The sequence below is a fragment of the Chrysemys picta genome, chromosome 6 (assembly GCF_011386835.1).
Source record: "Chrysemys picta bellii isolate R12L10 chromosome 6, ASM1138683v2, whole genome shotgun sequence".
In the NCBI taxonomy this organism is placed as follows: Eukaryota; Metazoa; Chordata; order Testudines; family Emydidae; genus Chrysemys; species Chrysemys picta.
Window position 1 is genome coordinate 25,415,254 of NC_088796.1, and position 22,406 is coordinate 25,437,659.

The 22,406-nt window shown below is 44.8% G+C and overlaps 1 protein-coding gene across 1 annotated transcript in view; it reads left to right on the forward strand.

The window, feature by feature from the left end:
• The window catches only part of SLC1A3 (solute carrier family 1 member 3), a 91,320-nt gene that overhangs the window by 16,100 nt on the left and 52,814 nt on the right, over positions 1 to 22,406 (forward strand). The window contains exon 3 of the mRNA XM_005306904.3: positions 10,514 to 10,651. Within this exon, the coding sequence (XP_005306961.1) occupies positions 10,514 to 10,651 (138 nt within the window). The remainder of the gene's footprint in view (positions 1 to 10,513; positions 10,652 to 22,406) is intronic.

The following is a 22,406-nucleotide window of genomic DNA, read 5'->3' on the forward strand; positions in this document are numbered from 1 at the left end:
TTATATGCAGTGTTGTTGTAGCCATGTTGGTCCCAGGAACAAGGTGAATAAGGTAATATCTTTTATTGGACCAACTTCTGTTGGTGAGACACACAAGCTTTTGAGCTTACACAGAGCTCTTCTTCAGATCTGGGAAAGGTACTCGGAGAGTCACAACTAAATACAAGATTGAATAGATTGCTTAGCATAAGTAGTTAATGCAAGGAACCATTCAAGGTGAAGTAGCCCATTAACACTTCTCCAGTCATAAGCGAGAAAAAGGGGGAGAAAGCTGGGGGGAGGGTTTAAGTGGGTCATAGATTGTTGTAATAAGCCATAAATCTATTCAGACCAGGACTTTTAGTATCTACCAAAGTTATTAATTTAAGCTCCCAGACTCATCTTTTGAAGGGGTTGCACAGGTTTCCTTTGAGGATAAGGACTGAGAGGTCAGATAGACTGTGTGAGTTCATTTGAGAGCATAGCAATCATCTTGTTTCACACACCTAGTTGTTATTGGGCCATTTAGTGGACAGGATGAGCTACACCACATGTGGTGATAGGCATGTGTAGGACACATGGATCTCGAAAGGTGTGTTGTGGGGGGTGTTGACCATCATAGCAATGGAGATAGATCTACAGATTTTACATTCGTTGTTCTGACAGTCTCTGGTGCCATTTTGAGTTGGTGTGTCCTGGTCTGTGAGGAGCTAGCTCCTGATGATGAGCTTGGCAAGGCTGGGGGGGGGGGAGGTTATTTGAAGGCCAAAAGAGGGGTCCAGGAAAGATTTCTTTCAGGATGTGGTCCCTATTGAGTATAAGTTGTAATTGTTTGATGATACCCCGTATGGGTTCCAGTATGGGGTGACAGGTGACAACCAGAAGTGTGCAGCTGAAGGGAGTTTTATTTCTGTATCAACGCAAGTTCTATCAGGGCATTAGGGTGGCCCGTTCTATGATGCAATCTACTTCTCTCATGGAGCGTTGTTTAGTGAAGTCGGTTTTAAGTGTGTTAAGGTGTATATCACGGACTTTCTCCTCTGATCATATTCTGTGGTATCTGAGTGCCTGACTGTAGATAACAGGTTTCTTGGCATGTTTGGGGTGGTTACTGGATCTGTGAAGGTAAGGATGGTGATCCGTGAGTTTCTTGTATATAGTTGTCTGTAAGGTTCCATTGATGAAGCTGATTGTGGTGTATGAGAAGTTGTGCTAGTGTGGGAGTGTTCTAGAGAGGGATTAATAGATGGTTGTGGCCACTGAAGTTGTGGTTGAAATCCGTCCAGAGGATGAAAATACCATCGATGTTTCTCAGATATATCATTGGTTATGTGGTGCATTTGTCCAGAAATTCTTCTTCAAGGAGGCCCATGAAGAGGTTGGCATATTGGGGAACCATCCTAGTACCCATGGCTGTTCCCATGGTTTGTTGTTGAATGTAAAATTTGTATGGGTAAGGATGAAATGGATGAGTTTGTCAATGTGTTTGGGGCGGATGTCTGAAGGTTGTCCATTACCTTGTAAATATTTGAGGCAGGCAGCAATGCCATCATAGTGAGACATGTTGGTGTATAGGGAGGTGACATCCATGGTGGCAAGGATGGTGTTCTGAGGGAGGTTGTTAATGTTGCAGAGTTTCTGGAGGAAAACGGTTGTGTCCTGGAGGAAGCTGGGCCTTTGTGCAGAGAATGGTTTGTAGATGGTTTCTAGGACTCCTGATATTCCTTCAGTTAGAGTACTGTGGCCAGATGTGATGGGTCTGCCTGGGTCCTCCTGTTTGTGTATCTTGGGAAGCATGTAGGAGGTCCTTGGGATGGGTTCATAGGGGATGAGGTTGTAGAGCTTTCCTGAACATTGCATGGAAAGTAAAGTTAAGTGGGTGCATTGACCCAAAAGATGCCCACACATATGACATTGTGTATCACATTGAATCCTACACCAAGAATGCATGTAATGGGTTGTGTCAAAAGGTAAAAAGCAACAGAAACCAATACCCATTTTTCTATTGCACCACGGCTGGAATTCATTAATTGCCTTGCAAAGGCTCAAATGGATGGGGAAGTGGTGTCAATAACTGATGCAGAAGCTAAGTACAGAGAAGTATGTGCTTTGAATGGCATTGAAGACAAACAAATGCTTACAAGAAAGGCTCTTACAGCATTTATTGAAGATGAACTGTGGGATATGGATGTACTTTCTAGCAATCCTATCTGCAGAAATGAATCACAGTGCATATCCTTAAAAGCTACAAAAGATGTGGCTCTATCAAAAGTGGAAGAAAGCACTGATGTCAACAGTAATATGAAGATTGTTTGCAGCTAATAAATTTTCGTGGAAAAGCTTTTTGTCCTGCAGTATGTGGGAGTTTCAGGGATCCAAAGCTGATGCCAAACCTGAAAAATAATACCATATGACATGTACTACTTCTTTAAGTGGTGCATTGGTGATTGCAGTGATGTCAGCACCAATGAGAATGAAAATAAGCAAGCAGAGAAGAAGGCTGCCATTTTATCAGAAAGCCTTATATACAAGTGCTTCAATGCAAGGCAGGTTTCCAACACATAAATAACTGTGGAGCATATGTGTAGTCTACCATGACAAGTAGCTATTGGTTTAACAAGGGGGGGCGGGGAGAGAGATCTATCGGTGTTACATATGCACAGCATTGGCTTCTCCATTGACTGTAACAAAGCATTCTACCAGGAGACTGCAATTGCAAACAAAGTTCTTTGCTACATGGAACTGAATGAAGGGTTGTCCATTCCCCCAGAACTTATCAAGGGTAAGTTTATATTTTGTGCTGTCGATAACTTAGACTTCCTTGAAGATACAGCTGATGGCAACGGTACTCTTTATCCTACTGTTATGGTCAGGAGTATATTAATGGGAATCAGTCTCAACCTCAAGTGCTGTCTGGACCAACAAAAGAACCATTCCTTGAAGGAGCTTCCTGACTTAATGACTCACTTTCCTACCAAGGTCCAAAAAATCTGAAGCCAAGAAGTCCAGTTTTCATTGAAGCAGCAGTTAAATTGACTGCAATAGAGTTTTCTATATTTGCTATCTTTGACCTCACTTGGTTATTGTGCAAAACTGGGATGCCCTCCAGAGGTTAAAAATAATTGAGTATGGCTTCAGCTGAAGAGACAGAAAACGTACCCTCAAATGATCTAGACACCCAGGAGATACCATACCAAACCATTTCAGGAGAAAGATACATTCCAATCTGATCAGCCTTTAATTCAGCACTATACGAGGTACCAGAGCAAATTACCTGTATGCATCCTGCCAATCATACCTGCTAGTCCCACTGATGGCTCAGTTCACTCAGCAAAATTGCCACCAACAAGGGATGCATTTATACCTGCTTCAAGGGGGCAAGTTATCCAGCAATGGAATGGCTCCAGGATTATCGAGTTCATCCAAAACTATCCTCCCCTATCAGGCATGGATGGGTCTTGGAAGATGGACCAATGACACCAGTTATGTGTGAAATACCACGTGCTTCCAAATCAATCCTGCAGCTAATCAAATCCAGATGCTCTCCATGCAGCAAATGTTTACCTTGTACGGACCTTGTGTGAGTGTAGCACAGACAAGGATTAGTGTGACAATGTGTCTAGCAGTGATGCAGTAGACGGAGATGACACTGATGATAATGTTCATGAATAAATGTTTTCAGTCCTACTTGTCAAGGCTTCTCTAGGATTACCAAAGATCTTTTTTTTTTCTAAGTAAGCAATGCAACCCTGTGTTAAAGTACACAATTTTAAAAAGTTGATTTTTAAATATTTTTTCAAATATATATCTACATAATTGTTTTAGGTTTGTCATGTTTGGTACCACTGTGTTCATGCGAGAAAGGGCTTTCAAATGATACCAAATTCAACCCATTTCCAATTACTGTATTATCAAAATTTCTATGAACTGGAGGACCTGGAGCTGGGAGCCGGAGGTGCACAATACTGGGAGGCAGCAAGTCCTCCCTGCCACGCCCTAGACAGTGACACCATTGAAATTATGATTCTGTAGATGCATACAAATCAAATGACACCTCCCTTACCCTTCTATTAATAACTTGCCCATGGAATGAGATTTTACTACATTATACTCCCAGACTACAAACATGACAGGACAGGGACAAACGAGTATGGCTTTAGTAAAGGAAAATCAACTAGAAAACCTTACACATGCTAAAGGAGAGGAAATAGCACATATAATTCATCTGAAGTTTCAAAAGCCTTTGAGTAGGAATAATTGGTCAGTTTTCAATAAAGTAGCAGATTAACAGGAGGGTGCCCCAACATCTTGTACTGGGACTGGTGTTGTTTACTATACTTTTTAATGCTCTGGAAAAGGGAGTGAACTACAATATATCAGATAGACAGACCTAGAGAAAACTGTGAGGATTTCAAAAAGACTTAACAAAATCTTGGTGAATGGACAATATGGTGGCATATGAAATTTAGCTGCTGACAAATGCAAAGTAATTGGAAAGAATAATGTGAACTACTCATTGCTAATTCTAAATTCAGTCAAGTATCAGGGGGTAGCCGTGTTAGTCTGTATCTACAAAAACAACAAGAAGTCTGGTGGCACCTTAAAGACTAACAGATTTATTTGGGCATAAGCTTTCGTGAGTAAAAACCTCACTTCTTCGGATGCATAGAGTGAAAGTAACAGATGCAGGCATTATATACTGACACATGGAGAGCAGGGAGTTACTTCGCAAGTGGAGAACCAGTGTTGACAGGGCCAATTCAATCAGGGTGGATGTAGTCCACTCCCAATAATAGATGAGGAGGTGTCAATTCCAGGAGAGGAAAAGCTGCTTCTGTAATGAGCCAGCCACTCCCAGTCCCTATTCAAGCCCAGATTAATGGTGTTGAATTTGCAAATGAATTTTAGTTCTGCTGTTTCTCTTTGAAGTCTGTAAGCCCCAAGGGAAAAGGTCTAGCGGTGAATGTGGACAGCTAATGTGAAAGCTTTGCTCAGGTTACAGAAATAGTAAAATATGTATAGAAAGGGTCTATAAAAATTATTTAGAGCCATGGAGATTTTCAAACACTAGTGTGCAGTTCAGAGAGAAAATGAGTAAGAGGGACAGAGTAGAGGTATATAAAATAATGAATGGTGTAGGGAAAATAATCAAATGCTTCTAATGGTGTTGAGATAGTAAATCAAGTGCTCCTTACACAAAAACAAGGGAATATTCAACAAAAATGAAAGACACGTTAAAAATTATTAATAAAAACTTTTTATGAAATACATAATCTGTGTATAGAGCTCACTACTACAAGATATCATTAGATCCATGAGGTTAGTGGGAGTCAAAAAAATTACACATGTATATGGATTATGGGAACATCCACAGTCATATAAAAGATATAAACTCTCAAGCTTCAGGGCATAAGCCAACCACTAACTTTTTAGAGTGAGAAAGAAGCTTATTGCATTCCATATATGTCTCTAATTAAGAACTTGTACCATCCTCAGAAGCAACTGTGTCTGGTCATTGTGAGGAACAATTGGACAAGTGCTCAGATCTGTCCTGGCAGGTTCCATTACTACCTATGTAAATCAGTGGCATCCAGTTATTCATTATGTCTTATTTGAAACAGAACATTATTCCCAGGATTGGTGCAGGACTGGTGCTGAATCAGCATTAATAGCCACCCTCAGTTTGGTGCATTATTTTTACCTAGTGGAAGAGTAAGAACTTCTATCTCAGTTAGGTGACAGGTTTTGATGTCTTCTGTTTGCACCAGTAAGGAAAATTCAGATCTTGTACCTTGTAATGGAAGCACTGTCTAGTAATTTTCTTGTGGAATACATGTTGATGTTTTCAGTTTGAAACAGCTATGTCTGGCTTTTGATCATGTCAAAAATAAAAATAATTTATTTTTATATATTTTGTTCTGAAATATTCTGCAAAGAAAGTTTATTTAAGAAACGTGCACTGTAAATAAATCTGTAGTCCTTTATGTACATAACTGCATGCTTCTGAAATAGAGAAACAGGTTAGGGATTCACGATTAGTTTTAAAAACTGGTAACTCAATGGTTTTACAAAACAGAGTTCCTGTTACTGTTCATTTCAAAATGGTTTGTCTTTTTATCTTTGAGAATTTCTGTGCTAGTTTCAACATTTCAGTTATTTCAGGGGAAGAAACCTGTTGAAGCCACAAGACTTAGTGAAGGACCCAGCCACAAAGTTCAGATATCAAGGTGATGAGCCCAGGAAAAAATCAGCACTAAAGAGGAGATTAGATTTAAATTTCCCCTAGAATTCAAAAGTGCTTGGTTCTGGGTTAGAGTTCACCGCTAATTTTCTAACTGTGACCAGATGGTTCTATTGATGTAGAAACTAAAGCCTATTTGAAGGTGTGTGGCCTGCCATCCATCCCATCTATACAACACAATGAGCCAGGTCCTGGAACAGTTTTCTACCATTTCAAGACCAAGCCCACATTGTAGTATAGACAGGATTTTAAGAAGTTCTTTATCTGCTCGATAAGGGGATTTTTATGTTCATTTTAAAATTCATTTTACAAAATGAGGCATAATATTTTATCTTTCAAAATAAACTGCTGGTGCTTAGATTCCTCTCGTAGAATCTCAGAAGACACCTTTTGTTGTGCCCACATAGAAAAATACATCATTTATATTCACTGTTACTCAAAGGAAAAAGAATAAGAATTATCTTCATAAATAAATTATTCTCAAAAATTCGTTACAATTTATTAATTTTGGTCTCCCTTCTTGCAGAAAGTTTAGTTGTAGCACACTAAATTACTCTGCACCTGGTGTTTATACCTTTCGGATAATTATAGACGATTATCATGTTTTCTAGCCATTAGAGAAACAGGTATAGTTTCCAAGATATGAATAGGGGAAAATGGGCACTCTAAATTTGTTACATCTTCTTGGTGCGAAAGTGTCTAGAATTGAATGCAATATTCCAGTTTTAGTTTCACTAGAGTCATGCTTCTCCTTGTCCTATGATATCATGGCTCAGTATAAGCAATCCCAAAGCACATTTGCCTTTTTTTTTTATGTGATATGTATTATAAGATCACATCTAACTTGTTTACCCACTTTCATCCCTATGCCACTGCCAGCCTTATTAATTTCTTCTTTCTATGAATAATTTGTGTTTTGGACCATTTTGTCCATTGAGTTTAAAGATGCTGAATCTCATTTGAATATAATCACTTAAAAAAACTGCAATAAAATATTCCCAAGGCTGGGTCTAGGATTTTGGAAGCCCCACATTCTTCATGGCAGATTTCCTCTCTTTCCTCCCTTCCCAACTATGTTTACACCTTGTATCTCCTTTCTTCAAATGTACCCTTCCTCATGTGTCCCAGGGGAAATTGGGGCACAGCATCAAATTCCCTCCATCCCCACATTCTAGTCAAATAAATGAAGAAGTTCTAGCAGCTGGGTGTTTTCTCACAGTTGGCCAACAGAGATCACACTGTCCTCTGCACTTTTAGCACTGTCTAATGCTAGTCCGTTAGTAAAATGTCAATCGATGCACGAAAGACAACAAAATACTCCACCATTGGAACTGTCCCACAAGCTGGGAGTTTTCCAGGAATTCAGTTGCATCTGTGACGGGTACATCCTAAAACCAGTCTCTGATTATTCCCAACCTCAGTTCTTTCGGTTTACAAGAATAAGTGTACACTTCAACCAAGGGTCTGGTTTTGTTGCAGTACCACAGTTATCTTTTAAAATTCCACTCACTGACTTTAACAAACAGTATTGATTTTTGTCTTGAAGAAGCCAAAAGATTCTGTTACAAAATGGTTCTCCACTACAATGCAGAAGTGGTGCACTATTTCACCATTCAGAAAGTTGGGCTTCTGATATCATAGATTGCTTGCTCTTTACTTGTATAGAGGAAAAACCCGTGCAACAGGTTGTGGGAACATTTAATGTGAGGCTTTGTTTCAGTACAATGTTCAGACTGAATCGGAAACCTGAAACTCTTACTGAAAAAGGCCAGCTCCAGCATTCAGCCTCTTCAAGCCTGATCCTGCAGGGTACTACCGGTAGCAACTGCTAAGAGATGTTAAGCACCCTGCTTCACAGCAACACTAGATCAGGTCCTGCTTCCTGATTTGATTTTGATACATAGCCTTATCACTATACTTTATCTTTAAAGATCTACTACATCAATAAGCTGATTTGTCTTATTGTTGAAGATTTTTAAAAGCTAGCACTACAGACTGAATTGAAACAAGTTAAGAAAATTTGCCATATCTTTTTCAGACTCATTAGTCACTTAAAAAAAAACAATTGTAAATATGTTCTTTAGCAAGGATATAAAATGTGGTATTTAAATATTTAAAATCACTACTAAAGTCATATTAAATATCTTTTTTATTTTTCATAGATTTTTAAGGTCAGACGGGATTATTATGATCATCCTGGCCTGACCTTCTACACAGCACAGTCCATAAAATTTCACCTAGTGACCAGGGCCGGCTCCAGGGTTTTGGCCGCCCCAAGCAGCCAAAAAAAAAAAAAAAAAAGCTGCACTCGCGATCTGCAGCAGCAATTCGGCGGCAGGTCCTTCGCTCCGAGCAGGAGCGAGGGACTCTCCGTCGAATTGCCGCTGATTAGCTGGACGTGCCGCCCCTCTCCGGAGTGGCCGCCCCAAGCACCTGCTTGCCAAGCTGGTGCCTGTAGCCGGCCCTGTTAGTGACTCCTGCACTGGAGGGAATTATTCTTTTAAATCCTTTCCTGCATTGCTAATATCATTATCTTACCATAATTAATCCTCAAAACACACCTTTGAGGCAGGGACATTATGTATCATTATACCAGTTTACAAGAGGGGAAACGGAGATCCAGAGAGGTTAAATGACTTGCCCCAGCCATACATGATGTCATTGGCAAAGCAAAGATTAGAGCTCAGCTCATAGCTCCCAGGCCTCTGCTCAGCCCTCTAGATCATTCTCTGCATCTCAGAAGTTCTGATTCCTTCCACTATGGAATGCTGGACAACCATTGTAATACTGCATACAGTGGTTTACTGAACAGCATATTAAATAAAACTGAAAAATCTGCAGAAATTCTTGGCATCTCAAGTTTCAGGAGCTGCAGTAACTTGCTTTCACATTCAGATAATATTCATAGAACTATCCACTGAAGCAGGCACATAGTGGGGCCCCAATTCTCCATTATGTGCAAAAAATGGCCTGACTGGACCAGAAAATGTAGCCCTTATAACACAGTATAAGGATTGGATCCTGACAGGCTAACAGACCCTTACTGATTTCAGTGGGGCAACAGGATGCATCCATCTGAAGATAATTACAGGATCAGAGCCTAAGTAAGAAGCCGGTCTATTTTACTTGCTTATTATTCAGCATAGTGCTTATTAAGTGCAGAAATGAAGTGTCCACATACATTACTCCAATGGATTCTTTATGCACAAGAATTGTGTTCCCCATACAAAGAAGAGAACCATAGACAACTGATGCCTCTCTATACTGGGGTTGGGGCACAATTTAAAGGTGAGGACACATGACTGCCCCATGTGTCTCCTCTCCCAGTGACACCCCCCACCACCCTGAGCCCTGCCCAGGACACCATGTTCTCCCCGCCCCACATTACCTGAGGGAGAGAGGGCTCTGTCCTTCTCTCCCTGCACTTCCCCCTGGCAGATTTGGCCGCTCTCCCTGGCAGCTGGGCAGGGAGCAGGATGGAGCTGCTTCTGCCTGGCTGGGAGACAGTGGGGACCCACCTCCCAGCTGGGCCCTGCTGCCGGGGGACAAGGGCCGAGCAAACTGGAGCCGCCCCCAACCCGCACTGGCATGCTTGTCCCTTGTCCCTGGCAGACGAGCCCGGGTAGGGAGCGGGCCACCGCTGCCTCCCAGCCAGACTCAGGCAGAAGCAGCTCCATCCCGCCCCCCACGCAGCTGCCAGGGAGGGAGGCACAGAGAGAGAACGACCGAGCCCTCTTCCTTCCCACCCCCAGCAGGCTAATCTGAGGAGGTGCTTGACCCACACATGTCCCCCCTACACATCGCCTCTGAAGAGAACAATCACAATCATATTGCAGTAGAATTTAAGGACAGCTCCATCCACAGAGCAAGGTGCCGGCTCTATAACGTGCTTTGTGACCTGGTAACCTCACAGATTCCTTCTCTCCCCAGGCCATATGACCAGTGCATTACTGTTTTTTATTTGAAATTGTATATTTTAATATTACAAAGGGACCTGGAGCATTAACTGGGCACCTAATGACTGAAAAATCTTTTCTATAAATCCAATAAATAAATAAAATTATAGTGCAAACAATAAACCACCTTCTGATACTCTTACTCATGTTCAGAAGCAATTTCCATTTACCTCAATGGGACTACTTAATGTGAGTAAGGATATGAGAATCTGGTCCATAAAAACACTGTATGTTGTACTGAGACACCTAACGGCAACTACTGCACACACATTTATGTTCATATTATGTTACTAGTGCTTAACCTAGAAAAGTAAATTATGCTTTTTGTTTCCCTCAGGCATAATCCTTGGATTTTGTCTCCGACCATACAAAATGACCTACCGGGAAGTCAAGTACTTTTCCTTTCCAGGAGAACTACTGATGAGAATGTTGCAGATGTTGGTCCTACCACTCATCGTATCCAGTTTAGTTACAGGTACAAAAGCCTAATCAACTTTTTAAAAAGTTCTCTCCTCTCCATGAATTTGTTAAAGATAAAAACATGAAGTCATAAGAATGTGCACTCCATAATCTAGACAGACATGGCATTGCAAAGCTATACAACAAATTATACTAACCTGCAACATGAGGCATTGCTCACAAAAAAGTAGATCCACACTCAAAAAACAGCGAAATGATCCAAAAACATTTTTCAAATGCCAAAGTCATTGTAACTACATAAAACAACATATCTACTATAAAATTGCAGTTGGCTGTACTCTTCTTCCTTGTCCTTACATCCTACCCAGAAACTGTCTTCCATAATGTCCTACTGCCATCAAGGGTAAGAGAATAGTCTGTATTCCACTGTTGTTCCAAGACTCACTGGAGATTTAAATTACTCTGTGCTGAGCTTGGGCAGGTACCTCTGCCACTCCTCTGTCACATACTTGTCTACCTCCAGTCTGTTCAGTGGCAGGATGGAGGCCAGGAAAATATGTATCTGTTGTGCAAGAGACTTCAGCCTCCATTCCATCACTTGTGGAACTTCTCCTTCATTTCTGGTTTACCTTTTCCACCCAATAGGCTCTTCTAAGCCTCAAGATCTCATTATTAATTTGCTCCGGGTATTAGTCAAGCTAGTGATGATGAAGTTGCGGATGAGGAGGAGAATAATAAAAATAAATAATGTGTTGTCCTTTTCTAGTGACTTTCTTACAAGGATGAACATTAATTAATTAAGGCTCACAACACACCTGTGAGGTAGGAAAGTATTGTTATCCCCATTTAATAGATGGAGAAACTGGGGAATAGAGAGGTTTAAGTTTTCCAAATTTACACCACAACTCAGTGGCACAGCTAGGAATAGAACCCAGAACATATGACTCCATTTTATGAGCTAAGCACTAGGCCACAGTAGCTTTACTGCTATAAGATCCATACATACGGTGACCATATTTCCCTATGCTGAATACGGGACACCTGGTAAAATTACTCGTATTCAAGTGAGTTCAATGGCAATCAATCAGAAATATGCAGTACAAACATTCAAATTAACATCAAGTTGATTGAGACCTTGTTAAAAAGAAATCCTGCGTAGCAGGATTCTTTTTATTTACCTTCTTATCTTTAAGGTTCACACGGGGAGAGGTAACAAACACACACTCCCATACACCTCTCTCACACAGGGTAGGTAACTGACCAACTTGACCCTCCCTGCCCTGTGCTCTCTGCCCTCCATGCCTGGCTGGGCCCCTGGGACAGACCTGCCTCTCCTGGTACCTGGCGCTACATCTTCCAGAGGCAACTCATGCAGGGTCACATGCCCCACTCCCCAGATTTCTGCCAGGGTTCACACCAGAATGTGGCCAGCAGCAGCCTTTTGGTACTGTGCGGGAGGGAAGGGATGGGAGCTGCTTCCAGCCACAGGGGTGGGGAGGGGGGAAGGGACGACCTGGCCCATGTCTTTGCAGAGCTTATCTCTTCCCACCCCTCCACCCCCCTCGCCCACTTCCCTGCGGCTGGAAACAGCTTGTCCCTTCCTGTCCGTACAGTTTCAAAAGGCAGCTAACACCTCAGGCTGCTACTGGGCACCGAAGTAACCCAGCCGTCTCCTGTCCCCCAGCTACAGCATGAGCAGGAAGGGGTTAAGCCCTAAGGATGAATTGTGCACCAGGACGCAGGGAACCTGACTGCAAGGGCTTCAGCGAACCCGGCCAGAGAGGTGGCTGAGCAGGGATGGGTGTCTAGGGGACTGAGCAGCCCGTCACTCCCTAGGGGTAGGACCCAGGGCAAGGTGGAGGGGCTGGTGAAGAGGGTGCTAAGCCCCTGCCCAGGGGCTGCTGTGGAACCTGCAGGGTCAGGGCGCGAACAAGCTGGAAATCGCTCCCCTCCCCCCATCCCCCTGCCACTCCAGAGCTTAAGTGAGGCGTGGAGAGGCTTCCCCGTGCCAGCGCTGTGCCGGATTCATTCCTCCTGGCCAGCGCCCTGGGCTGGAGGGTCTTGGGCTTTCCCGGGGCGCTGGCCCAGCCAGAGGCAGTGAGGGAAGGAAGGAGCATGCCAGCCAAGCTGTTGGTGAGCTGAGCGCTCTCACCAGGGGCTGGTTCTCCGCACAGCGCCGGGAGCAGGATGTGCCCCGCCGGGGGGGATATGGAGGAGCAGCGGGGTGGGGGGTGAAGGGCAAAGCAGAGAGAGGACAGCGAGAGGGAGAACATGCAAAGGGGCGATGGGTGGGCGCCACAGGCAAGACATAACCGGCCGCTGCCTGGGGCCTGCCCACACGCACCAGCCACCGCAGCTCACAGCCAGTGCCGGCCAGAAACGGGATGGGGGACAGGGCCGTGCTGGCCAAGAGCCAGCCTGCAGCGGGGGCTGCACTGATGGACCAGCAGGGGGAGTGGCTGGCCTTACACGCTGCAGCGTTATCCCACCATCAGCCTTGCACACCTACCCCCATTGTTGGCCACTGGACCCCCGCCACTCACCGTTAGTGGGCAGGCAGCTGGCGAGCAGGGATCCGGCCAGCAGCAGGACCTGCTAGTACGGCTGAGGGGGAGACAGAAAATATAGGACAATTTGCCCGTTTTAAAGAAAAAGTTGGGACAACTTCAGGATGGCTTAAATACGGGATTGTCCCTATAAAAACAGGACGTCTGGTCACACTATCCATACACTGAGTACAACAATCTTCTGCTCTAGTGGTTGTTAAACTTTTTACCGCGAGGACAAACTTTTCTGAAAGCAAATGAGCAAAGACTCCACCTTCACAAGTGCTAGAGAATTATGGGTGTTTTTTGCTATGGGGCAAAGGGGGAGTGACCCCCTTTCCTGACTTTGCATAGCTCCTCGCCAGCCGGCACTGCCATGTCTCCCTCCCCGGGCCCGTGAGAGCTGCTGTGGGACAGGCTGGACCAGAGGTCAAATCTCCATGATGTCAGTATCACCCCACTCTCCCCATTAGCCAGACAGGAAGCAGCAGCCGCGGTGGCCTGGGCTGGAGCTGAGCACAGAGTGACCCAGGCCCCAAACTCTGCCATGGAACAGCCATCAATGAGAGACCCTCCCGGATGGAAATGGCCTGCTAACTCCCTACAATGAGCCACAGCCTCAGCAGGGAGGTAGAAGTAGGTATGCAGACACAACTTTGCCCTCCTTTAATTTTTTTGAAATAATGCCCAGGAGACAATATTCATCCACACAATATATATAGTACCTATCTGGCTCTGACAATGTCAAATAGGCCGCAGCTGACTGCAGCCCCTAGGTTGAGAACCACTGATTTAAACTTTCGCAGTGATACTACTTGGTGCTCTATTGTTACAAATAACTATAAACACAGATATTTGGTGCTACATTATCTAAACTGATAGTTCTGCCAATTGTTGGCATAGAGGTTTTATAAACATACACACATGGGGGTTTGGTGCAGAGTTATACTCAGGTAAGCATGCAGTAAGAATTTAATTTATAAATGACAGATTATCATCTTTCTAGAGATAGTATGATGTCATTTTTAATTAAATTCAGATTTTGTATATTATAAGTAACTCACTAGCTAAAAGCCTAATGCTTCTCAAACCAGTCTTGGTACCATATAATCCAAGCTGTTATTGTTAATATTTTGAATGTATACCTTTGTTCTTTGTAGATTTGGGAGAGAGTCTCACAGAACTTAATGTTCTGGGTTTCTGCAAGCTTTTATCTCTGTGTGACCAAAATATTTGGATGTGTGGACAATCCCAGAAGGTGTATGTGGTGACCTATTTGCCCATATCCACTCTAGAATAGATTGGGGCTGTTTAATTTTGTTGAGGATTCATGTGATGTGGAAGAAGTTACAAGAGTGTACAACTGAGTCATAACTACACAATAGTTGCTGGCTATTACACAGCTACTAGATGAATTCAGAAAGTGAAGCGTTCTAATCTTCTGTCAATACATCTGCACAATTCTGAAAGTTAATCACATAAATTCATGGGAGAATAAACGTCAAAGGTTTAAGACAACATATTGGCTGTACATTCACATCCCTAGACTATTTTGGTCTTTTTCCAAAAGAAACAATTCAGGGCCTCCTTTTCTTTGGCTATTATAATATTTAACAGAAATAAGCATATATGGATTTATTAGAAGCAATTTTATTGACCATATACTTTGCAAGGGTCATTAGGCTTGCATTACTTTTTATGAAGATTATGTACCAACATTTTTGAGACGTTACATCAGGATCACCATGCAATTAAAATGCATACATTGAAATATAAAGCTTTAAACTTTGCCCTGCAAGATTTGTCTGAGTATTTCAAACAGGGAGACAATTATTCAATGTGCAATCGTGTCATAGTGAGGTATGGTTTCATGTCCAAGCCACACATTTCTGAGCAAAAATTCACCCAAATTACTCATGAGCAGTCTTTTTAAGAACATAGTCTCTATGCAGAGTTTGAGACAAAATTTGAAATTCAGGGAGTTTTGTGAAAATTTCGTTGCAATCTTTTGCACAGATCTAATCATATCTCAAACTGGTGGAGCCTCTGGAACACCCTTTTTTTTTTTGGATAGTAGTTTGGGATTTAGTTACACAGACATCATTGATTTTTAAAAGTGTTTTTTGTGACTAAATCCTTGTAACAAGACAGGCCTTTTCCCCTGCTCACTGCCATGCCCACAGTCTCTGTCCAGATGGTTTTATGTCCAAACTTAGATCAAATCACCAAAAACAGTGTTTCTCAGCCCACTCTGGGCTACATCTCCCAAGAGTGTTTCCTTCTTTAGTTCTCAGATTCCTTCTGCCTTGTTAAGTCCTTAAACAGAACAGCTGCTTCTGCTTCCCAGCCTTCCCTCCCAAGAGACTCTGACAGTCCTGCTGCTCTTCAAGACTCCCTATTCCCAAAGAGCAGGCAGCGAAGGCCATGTCTGCTCTCTGCACCCCTTTCTTGACTGTCTCTCAAGCTCCCCCTCATCAGGTCTCGGTCTCTCTCTCTTTCTCGCGCTCTCTAAGCCCAGGTGCTCTCTTTTAAAGCTCACCTGGGGGTCAGTTGACCAGTCACAGGTGAGGAGCAGGGCCAAAGGGCCATTGCCACCCACAGGGCCAGCTCTAGGTTTTTTGCTGCCCCAAGCAAAAAAATGTTTGGCTGCCCCCTCACCCCAGCCCTGAGCTCTCCCCCCACCCACACCTCCTGCTGCCCAGCTCTGAGCTCCCCCCCTACCTGTACCTCCCTGCCATCCCAGCCCTGAGCTCCCCCCCACCCACACCCCCCTGCTGCCCCAGCCCTGGGCTCTCCCCCCACACGCCTGCACCCCCTACTGCTCCAGCTCTGGGCTCCTCCCTTTCCTAGGGTTACCATATTTCAGCAAGAAAAAAAGAGGACGGGAGGAGCCCCGCCCTAGCCCCGCCCCTGCCCCTCCCACTTCCCGCCCCCCCAGAACCCCCAACCCTCCCCCCGTTCCTTGTCCCCTGACTGCCCCCTCCTGGGACCCCTGCCCCTAACTGCCCCCCAGGACTCCACTCCCTATCTAAGCCTCCCTGCCTCTTGTCCCCTGACTGCCCCAACCCTTATCCACACCCCCACCCCCAGACAGACCCCTGGGACTCCCACGCCCCATCCAACCACTCCCCACCCCCTGACAGCCCCCCCCAGAACTCCCAACCCATCTAAACCCCTCTGCTCCCTGTCCCCTGACTGCTCCGATCCATCTCCCCACCCCTGCCACCTGACAGCCCCCCCCAGAACTCCCAAACACTCCCCCCCTGCTCCTTGTCCCCTGACTGCCCCCTCCTGGGACCCCTGCTCCTAACTGCCCTCCAGAACCCCACCCCCTACCTAAGACTCCCTGTTCCTTGTCCCCTAACTGCCCCCTCCTAAGACCCCCCCCAACTGCCCCCCAGGACCCTACCCCCTACCTGTACCCTGACTGCCCAAAACTTTCTCCACTCCCCCCAAAAAGCCCCCCCCGTTTCTTGACCTCCACCTCCAGAACCTTCCTGCCCCCTGACCTCCTTACCCTGCTGCTCAGAACAGAGTGTTGGGCTCTGTGCAGCCGAGCCGGACACGTGGCTGAGCTCTCCAGCACAACAAAACTTGGTCCCTGGCCCTGCACAACAAAACCCGGTCTGGCCCTGCACAGTGCTGCCGGACTGGGCTGCAAGGGAGCTGCTGGCTCAGAATGCAGGGCGGATCCGGCTCCTCTACAGCTGCTCCTGAGTCCAGCCCGGGACTTCCCTGCAGCCCTCCCAGCCACTCGCTCTGCTAATCCCGGACATTGTGAGTGCTTTACAAATTCCCCCCGGACGCTATTTTTAGCACACAAAAGGAGGACATGTCCGGGGAAATCCGGACGTATGGTAACCCTACCCTTTCCCCCCCACCTGTGACTCCCCCACACACACCCTGCTCCCCCAGCCCTGGGGTGTCCCCCCTCCACCCACACCCTCTGCCAGCCCTGGGCTCTCCCCCGCCAACTGCCCCCTCCTTCTACCCCAGCCCTGGGTGACTGGTAACTCACTCCCAAGGTGGGTCATTCAGCAGGAATTTTGGATGTGCACAGAACACAGACAGGTTTGGTTCCCATATGGTTACAGAACTCTAGTAAAGTGGAACAATTTTCAACTTGTGTGATTGGAGGATATCTGGATGCATATTATAAAACTGTCCTCCATAAATGAGGAAGAGTTGAGGTGCCTTTGTTCCACTCTTTGTTTCTATTAGGAAATTTGCCAATGCAATATCACTGTCTTCCTTTTAAACAAATAAAACTAATTTTTTTTTTTAAATGGCAATGGCTGTTGAAAATAGTAATTCTAGTCCTAATAACCACTGGGAAGCATTTCTTGCTCAATTTTATCCTACTTTTTCTACAGCAAGTTACAGTGGATCAGTATATTTGATTTGGGAGAAATGAAGTAGCAGCTGCCCAAATTGAGCTTGAGCACGCCTGAATTTTGAGGGTGTTCAAATCTGGAAGGCAGGTGCTAGATTCCCTTTCTGAATATTAGCTAAATCTGGAAAGGAAAAGTCAATTTCTGCTTCCATGGCTCAGAAATGGAAATCCTCCTATGAGCCTGGTACTGTATCTAAAGCTGCCCAAGTCCTCTAGCAGAGCCTCCCCTCCCTTACTTTTCATTTTAAATTCTAGTGGGATCCACGTACCTTCCTTGCTAGGCTTCAGATAGAGAGGTGCACTGTCCATTTAGTCCACCCAATTCTTTCTTTGGGGGGGCTGCAAGGTAAGGTCACAGCAGTATCCCTAATCCAGGCTGGGGGTGTCTTCTGAAGGGGATCTCTGGGGCAAAGCCTTCTACTCCTTGGGCACACTTGTTCCCCATTCACAGGACCACCACTTCTAGCAGTGAGCTCTCCATTCACAGCAAGCTGCAGCATGAGGTTTCAGCGACATACTTCCTCCCCCTCCCTTTCTTGTTGATAGCGGCCAAGGGAATGCTGGGAAATGTAGTTCTTTCCCTGCTCCAGGGCTGGCTCTATAGGCAGGGAGCTAACCAAGGAACTACAGCTCCCATGGCCCCCTGTTGGTTCTCAGCTCCCATGCTGGATCCCTGCCGGCTGCTGCCCCTGCAAATGGGCTGCCCCAAGCATCTGCTTGCTTTGCTGGTGCCTAGAGCCGCCCCTGGCCACCCAGTGACAAATCTGTGCAGCTCTCTAAATTTATTTAGGGATTATCAAAAGTGATGATAAAATACTAAAAAAGCACTAAGAAAAAAAAGTTTTTTTTCTAAAGGTAACAATTCTAGATTCTGCAAAAGTTCAACAAGTCTACACACTTTGGACTTGCTCCAAATCCTACGGAGGTCAGTGGAAAGACTACCATTGACATCAGTGAGCTTTTGATCAGGCTTTTATGGTATTGTAGGCCTTAATCTTGAAGATTCTAGAAAATGGAATCAGGAATCAAAATTCATGTCCCTGTCTGCTGCAACACTACAGAACTGGTAGGCTCAGCAAACATACGGGGAAGGTTACTAACACCAGATGACGCAATTATTTCATGATCACAACAGTGTGTACAGCATTGTACAAACATACTTGCGATTGAACTGAACATGTACTTCTAAGAAAACCCAGGATGTCAACACTACTGCAGTCATTTGCCCTTAATGAGCCACATACAGTTTCCTATAATTACATATAAAGGCTCTGCTAACAAGCATTTCCAAATTGTGGATTGTGATGGTCAGAAAAGTGTCCTTCCGTTCCTCACCCTCACAAGACACTTTAAGTGTAGCTTGACCTCTCTTCTATTTGCCCCACAAAATAACAGCATTGGGAAAGAATTAGACAGAATGAACATGTACAAACTTTGTTTTTCCTTTCTCCGACTGTGAAAGAACAGCCAACAAGAAGCAATCAAGACAAATCAGGTTACGACTCTTTGGCTGTTTGGTAACTTCAAGGCAAGATCACAAGTTGTATTTTGGGAACTGGTCCTCTGCTACCATGGGCTTCCAAGCATCTTCTTCATAGATTTCCCTTTCCTCCCATGTTGAAGTATCCTATCCTGGACACATGGGTGGCAATGAGTGGGCCCAGTAAGGTGACCAGATCTCCCGATTTTATAGAGACAGTCCTGATATTCAGGGCTTTGTCTTATGTAGGCGCCTATTATCCCCGACTCCCTGTCCCAATTTTTCACACTTGCTATCTGGTCACCCTAGTGTCCAGATACAAGAAGATATGCAATAGCAATATGGCTATCTAAAGAAGGAATGGCACTTGTAGATTTAAACAACATGCCTAACTCTTCGCAATCTTTCACTAACACTTAGTATTATTTATTGTGTGTGTTAGAGTAGAGCTTAGGGGCCCCAACCAAAACCTGGGCCTCACTGTGCTAGGCATTGCACAAACAAGTACTGAAGAACAGTCCTGCCCCAAAGAACTTACCATCTAAATAAATAAGACAAACAAAGATAGAGTGGTAACAGACATACAGAGAGGTGAAGAGTCTGCCTGACATTACACAGCAGGTCAATGACAAAACTGAAAATAGAACCAAATCTCCTGACTCCCAGTCCCACTGCCCTCTCCACAAGAACAAAATGTCTCTCCAAATGCTGTCGAATTCTCTTAACCCAAAGATACTTATGTAACAATACAGTGTAGAAGATTGGGCATGGAAAGGTTACCCAAGCATACATAATCATCATGATTGCTGTTAGCTGTACTCAAATTCCAAAACAAATTGACTACCTGAACAAATGTGATGAGCAAACAGGTAGAATGCTCTCAAATGGTTTGGCACATAAGCTCATATATGTTCATATTATTCAAGTAAAAAAAAGGGAGCATTCACATTTCACTCTGTACAGTAGACAACAATTCATATATCAGTATGTGATGTGGTTTTGGTTTTGCAGTTTATTGGTATAATTTTTAAGGCTGCTAGTTCTGTGCTCAGGAGCTATCTCATTTCGTATTTACTCAAATTATCTAGAGTTGATGGGCTATTTTCTGTGCTCGTGTAAGCGAACAAAACTCCATGGACATCAATGGAGTTATACCTATTTATGACCGAGAATTTGTCCTGGTGTATCTTAGTACCAGCTCTGCTGCATCTCTGTCCAAATTGGTTTCTTCCTCCCTGAAGGTCTGGGACAGACTGCCTCTCCTCTCTCAGAGCAGCCTTTTTATAGGGCTGAGCCTGGCCCTGATTGGCTGTCTCCAATCCGGGCCCTGATTGGCTCCCAATAAGCCCTTCTCTTATTGGCTGCCAGGCTGCACTAGCGTGAGGGCTGCAGGGAAGCCACCCCACCATGAGTATGTGGAAGTGGATTTTCCGCAAAAAGAGCTGTGTATCCCAATGACCAAAGGTGGGGAAAAGAAGGCAGAAGAATCTCATACAGCAAAGCACAAGAAAGGAACGTGGGGAGCAAGCAATGGTGCCTCAGATGCCTGCGCAGTAGTCTGCTACCAGTGTGGGGGTAAAGGACACATAAAGAGTGACTGTCCCTATATGGACTATAGGTTCTGAGAGTGGACAGGTGTAAAAAGGGGACATGGGGTAAGAACAATTTCTATTAAAGTAGGCAGAACAACGACAAGGGGTGTTGTGGATTCAGCGGCAGCATGTTCCCTTGTATGGAGTGCCCTGGTAAGACTGCAGTGGCGATAGGAGGGGGCAATGATAATGATCTATTGTATACACGGGGAAAAGAGTATTTATCCCATGGCCTTTATCTCCTTGGAAGTATCAGGGAAGTTTAGATGGCAGTGAGTAGGGATAGTAAAGTCATTGCCTTACACAGTAATGCTAGGAACTGACTGGACCCCATTCCTCTTATGTAGAAAGGGTAGAAAGTGGGAGAAGGGACCCAACTGGTGGGTCAGCATGAGAAGCTTGTGAGTGTACACCCTCCAGGAGTCCTCCAGGTCCAGTGTGTGATAACCCTAGACATAAGAAAACAGGCTCAGAAAGAAATGATACACTGGAGGACTTGGGGGGAGGAGAAATGTGAGAGGACAGTGAAGCAGTGACACCTAGAGGCCAAAGAGGGTGGAAGCTTAGCTGAACCCCCTGTCCCCCAGAAGAACAAGCTGAATTGACGGGGGTTGGGTTCCTGACAAGGAAGCCTTGGTGGGCCAACCTACCCTGGCAGTTCCAAACCAGGGGAAAGATAAGGCAGGGGAAGAGAGGGATCCCAAAATGATGGCCCTAGAGGGACAATTCATGTGGATAGATATAAGTCCAGAGCCAAGTAAACTGGAGCAAAGGCTTGTGGGATGTGACTGGTGCGATGACCTATGGGCTGAGGCAGAGCTGTAGGGATAACCTCCATTGTCAAAGTGTACTTTTTGTTGATGGAAGACAGGAGACCCTCACAGGTAGTCTATGAAGGGCTATCCCCAAAGGGCACTGACATCCCCAGTAGAATCCCAACCCCAAAAAGAGGATAATGCATGGGCAGCAAAGAGGACCTCTTTCAGAGGCAAGAAAAGGCCTCAGGTGAAATAAGGGGAGGTGTGCACTATCAGCAGCACCCTGACACGGACATTGCTGAAGTCTGAAGAAGGTTGCAGGCCCAGCTGGAATTAATTATAGGCTTTCTGTTGGGGGATTGAGAGCACTTGGGTGGCAATCACTGAGCTAACAAGGTAATTGGGAGAATATAAATGGATGAAACAGGAAGCAAGGGGTAGCTCAGAAGGAGGCTCAGAGAGTGAGCCAAGACTGAGGCGTGAGGGCTGCAGGGAAGCCTACCCTTGCTGTAAATCTGCATTGCACTGCGTTACTATGTAAGAAAAAAAAAACCCAGTGTGTGTTTGTAACTGTGAAACTACCTAAACTGGCTAGGAAGTGTGGTTCACCAGGTAGTGATGGAGGTGCCCTGTGACAGTCCTTTAGTAAATTTTTATAATTCTAACAGTCATAAATATCCTTTTCTAACACACGGACATGAGTATTAGTAGACAACGTAAAGGAACAGATTCCCCCCCTCCTAAGCGGTAACATCCTTGAGTGCTAGAGGAGGCAGAAATAATAATGCTTTAAAACAGATTTTAACTCCCTCCTTGATTTCCATATGTAAATCCACGGATTGAACAGAGAATAGTGCCTGCTCCAAAACTCCATAAACATCCAGTTCCAGGAGCATCAGTGGAATGGCATCCACAGGGTTTCAGGGAGGGAGATCCAGGGCCATGCAGCCAACATTCCTCCTCTTACATGAAGGAAGGAGGCGTTGCACTGCAATAAAGCTCTTTCCATTGGCTCTGTATACTACACATGCAACAGTTTGG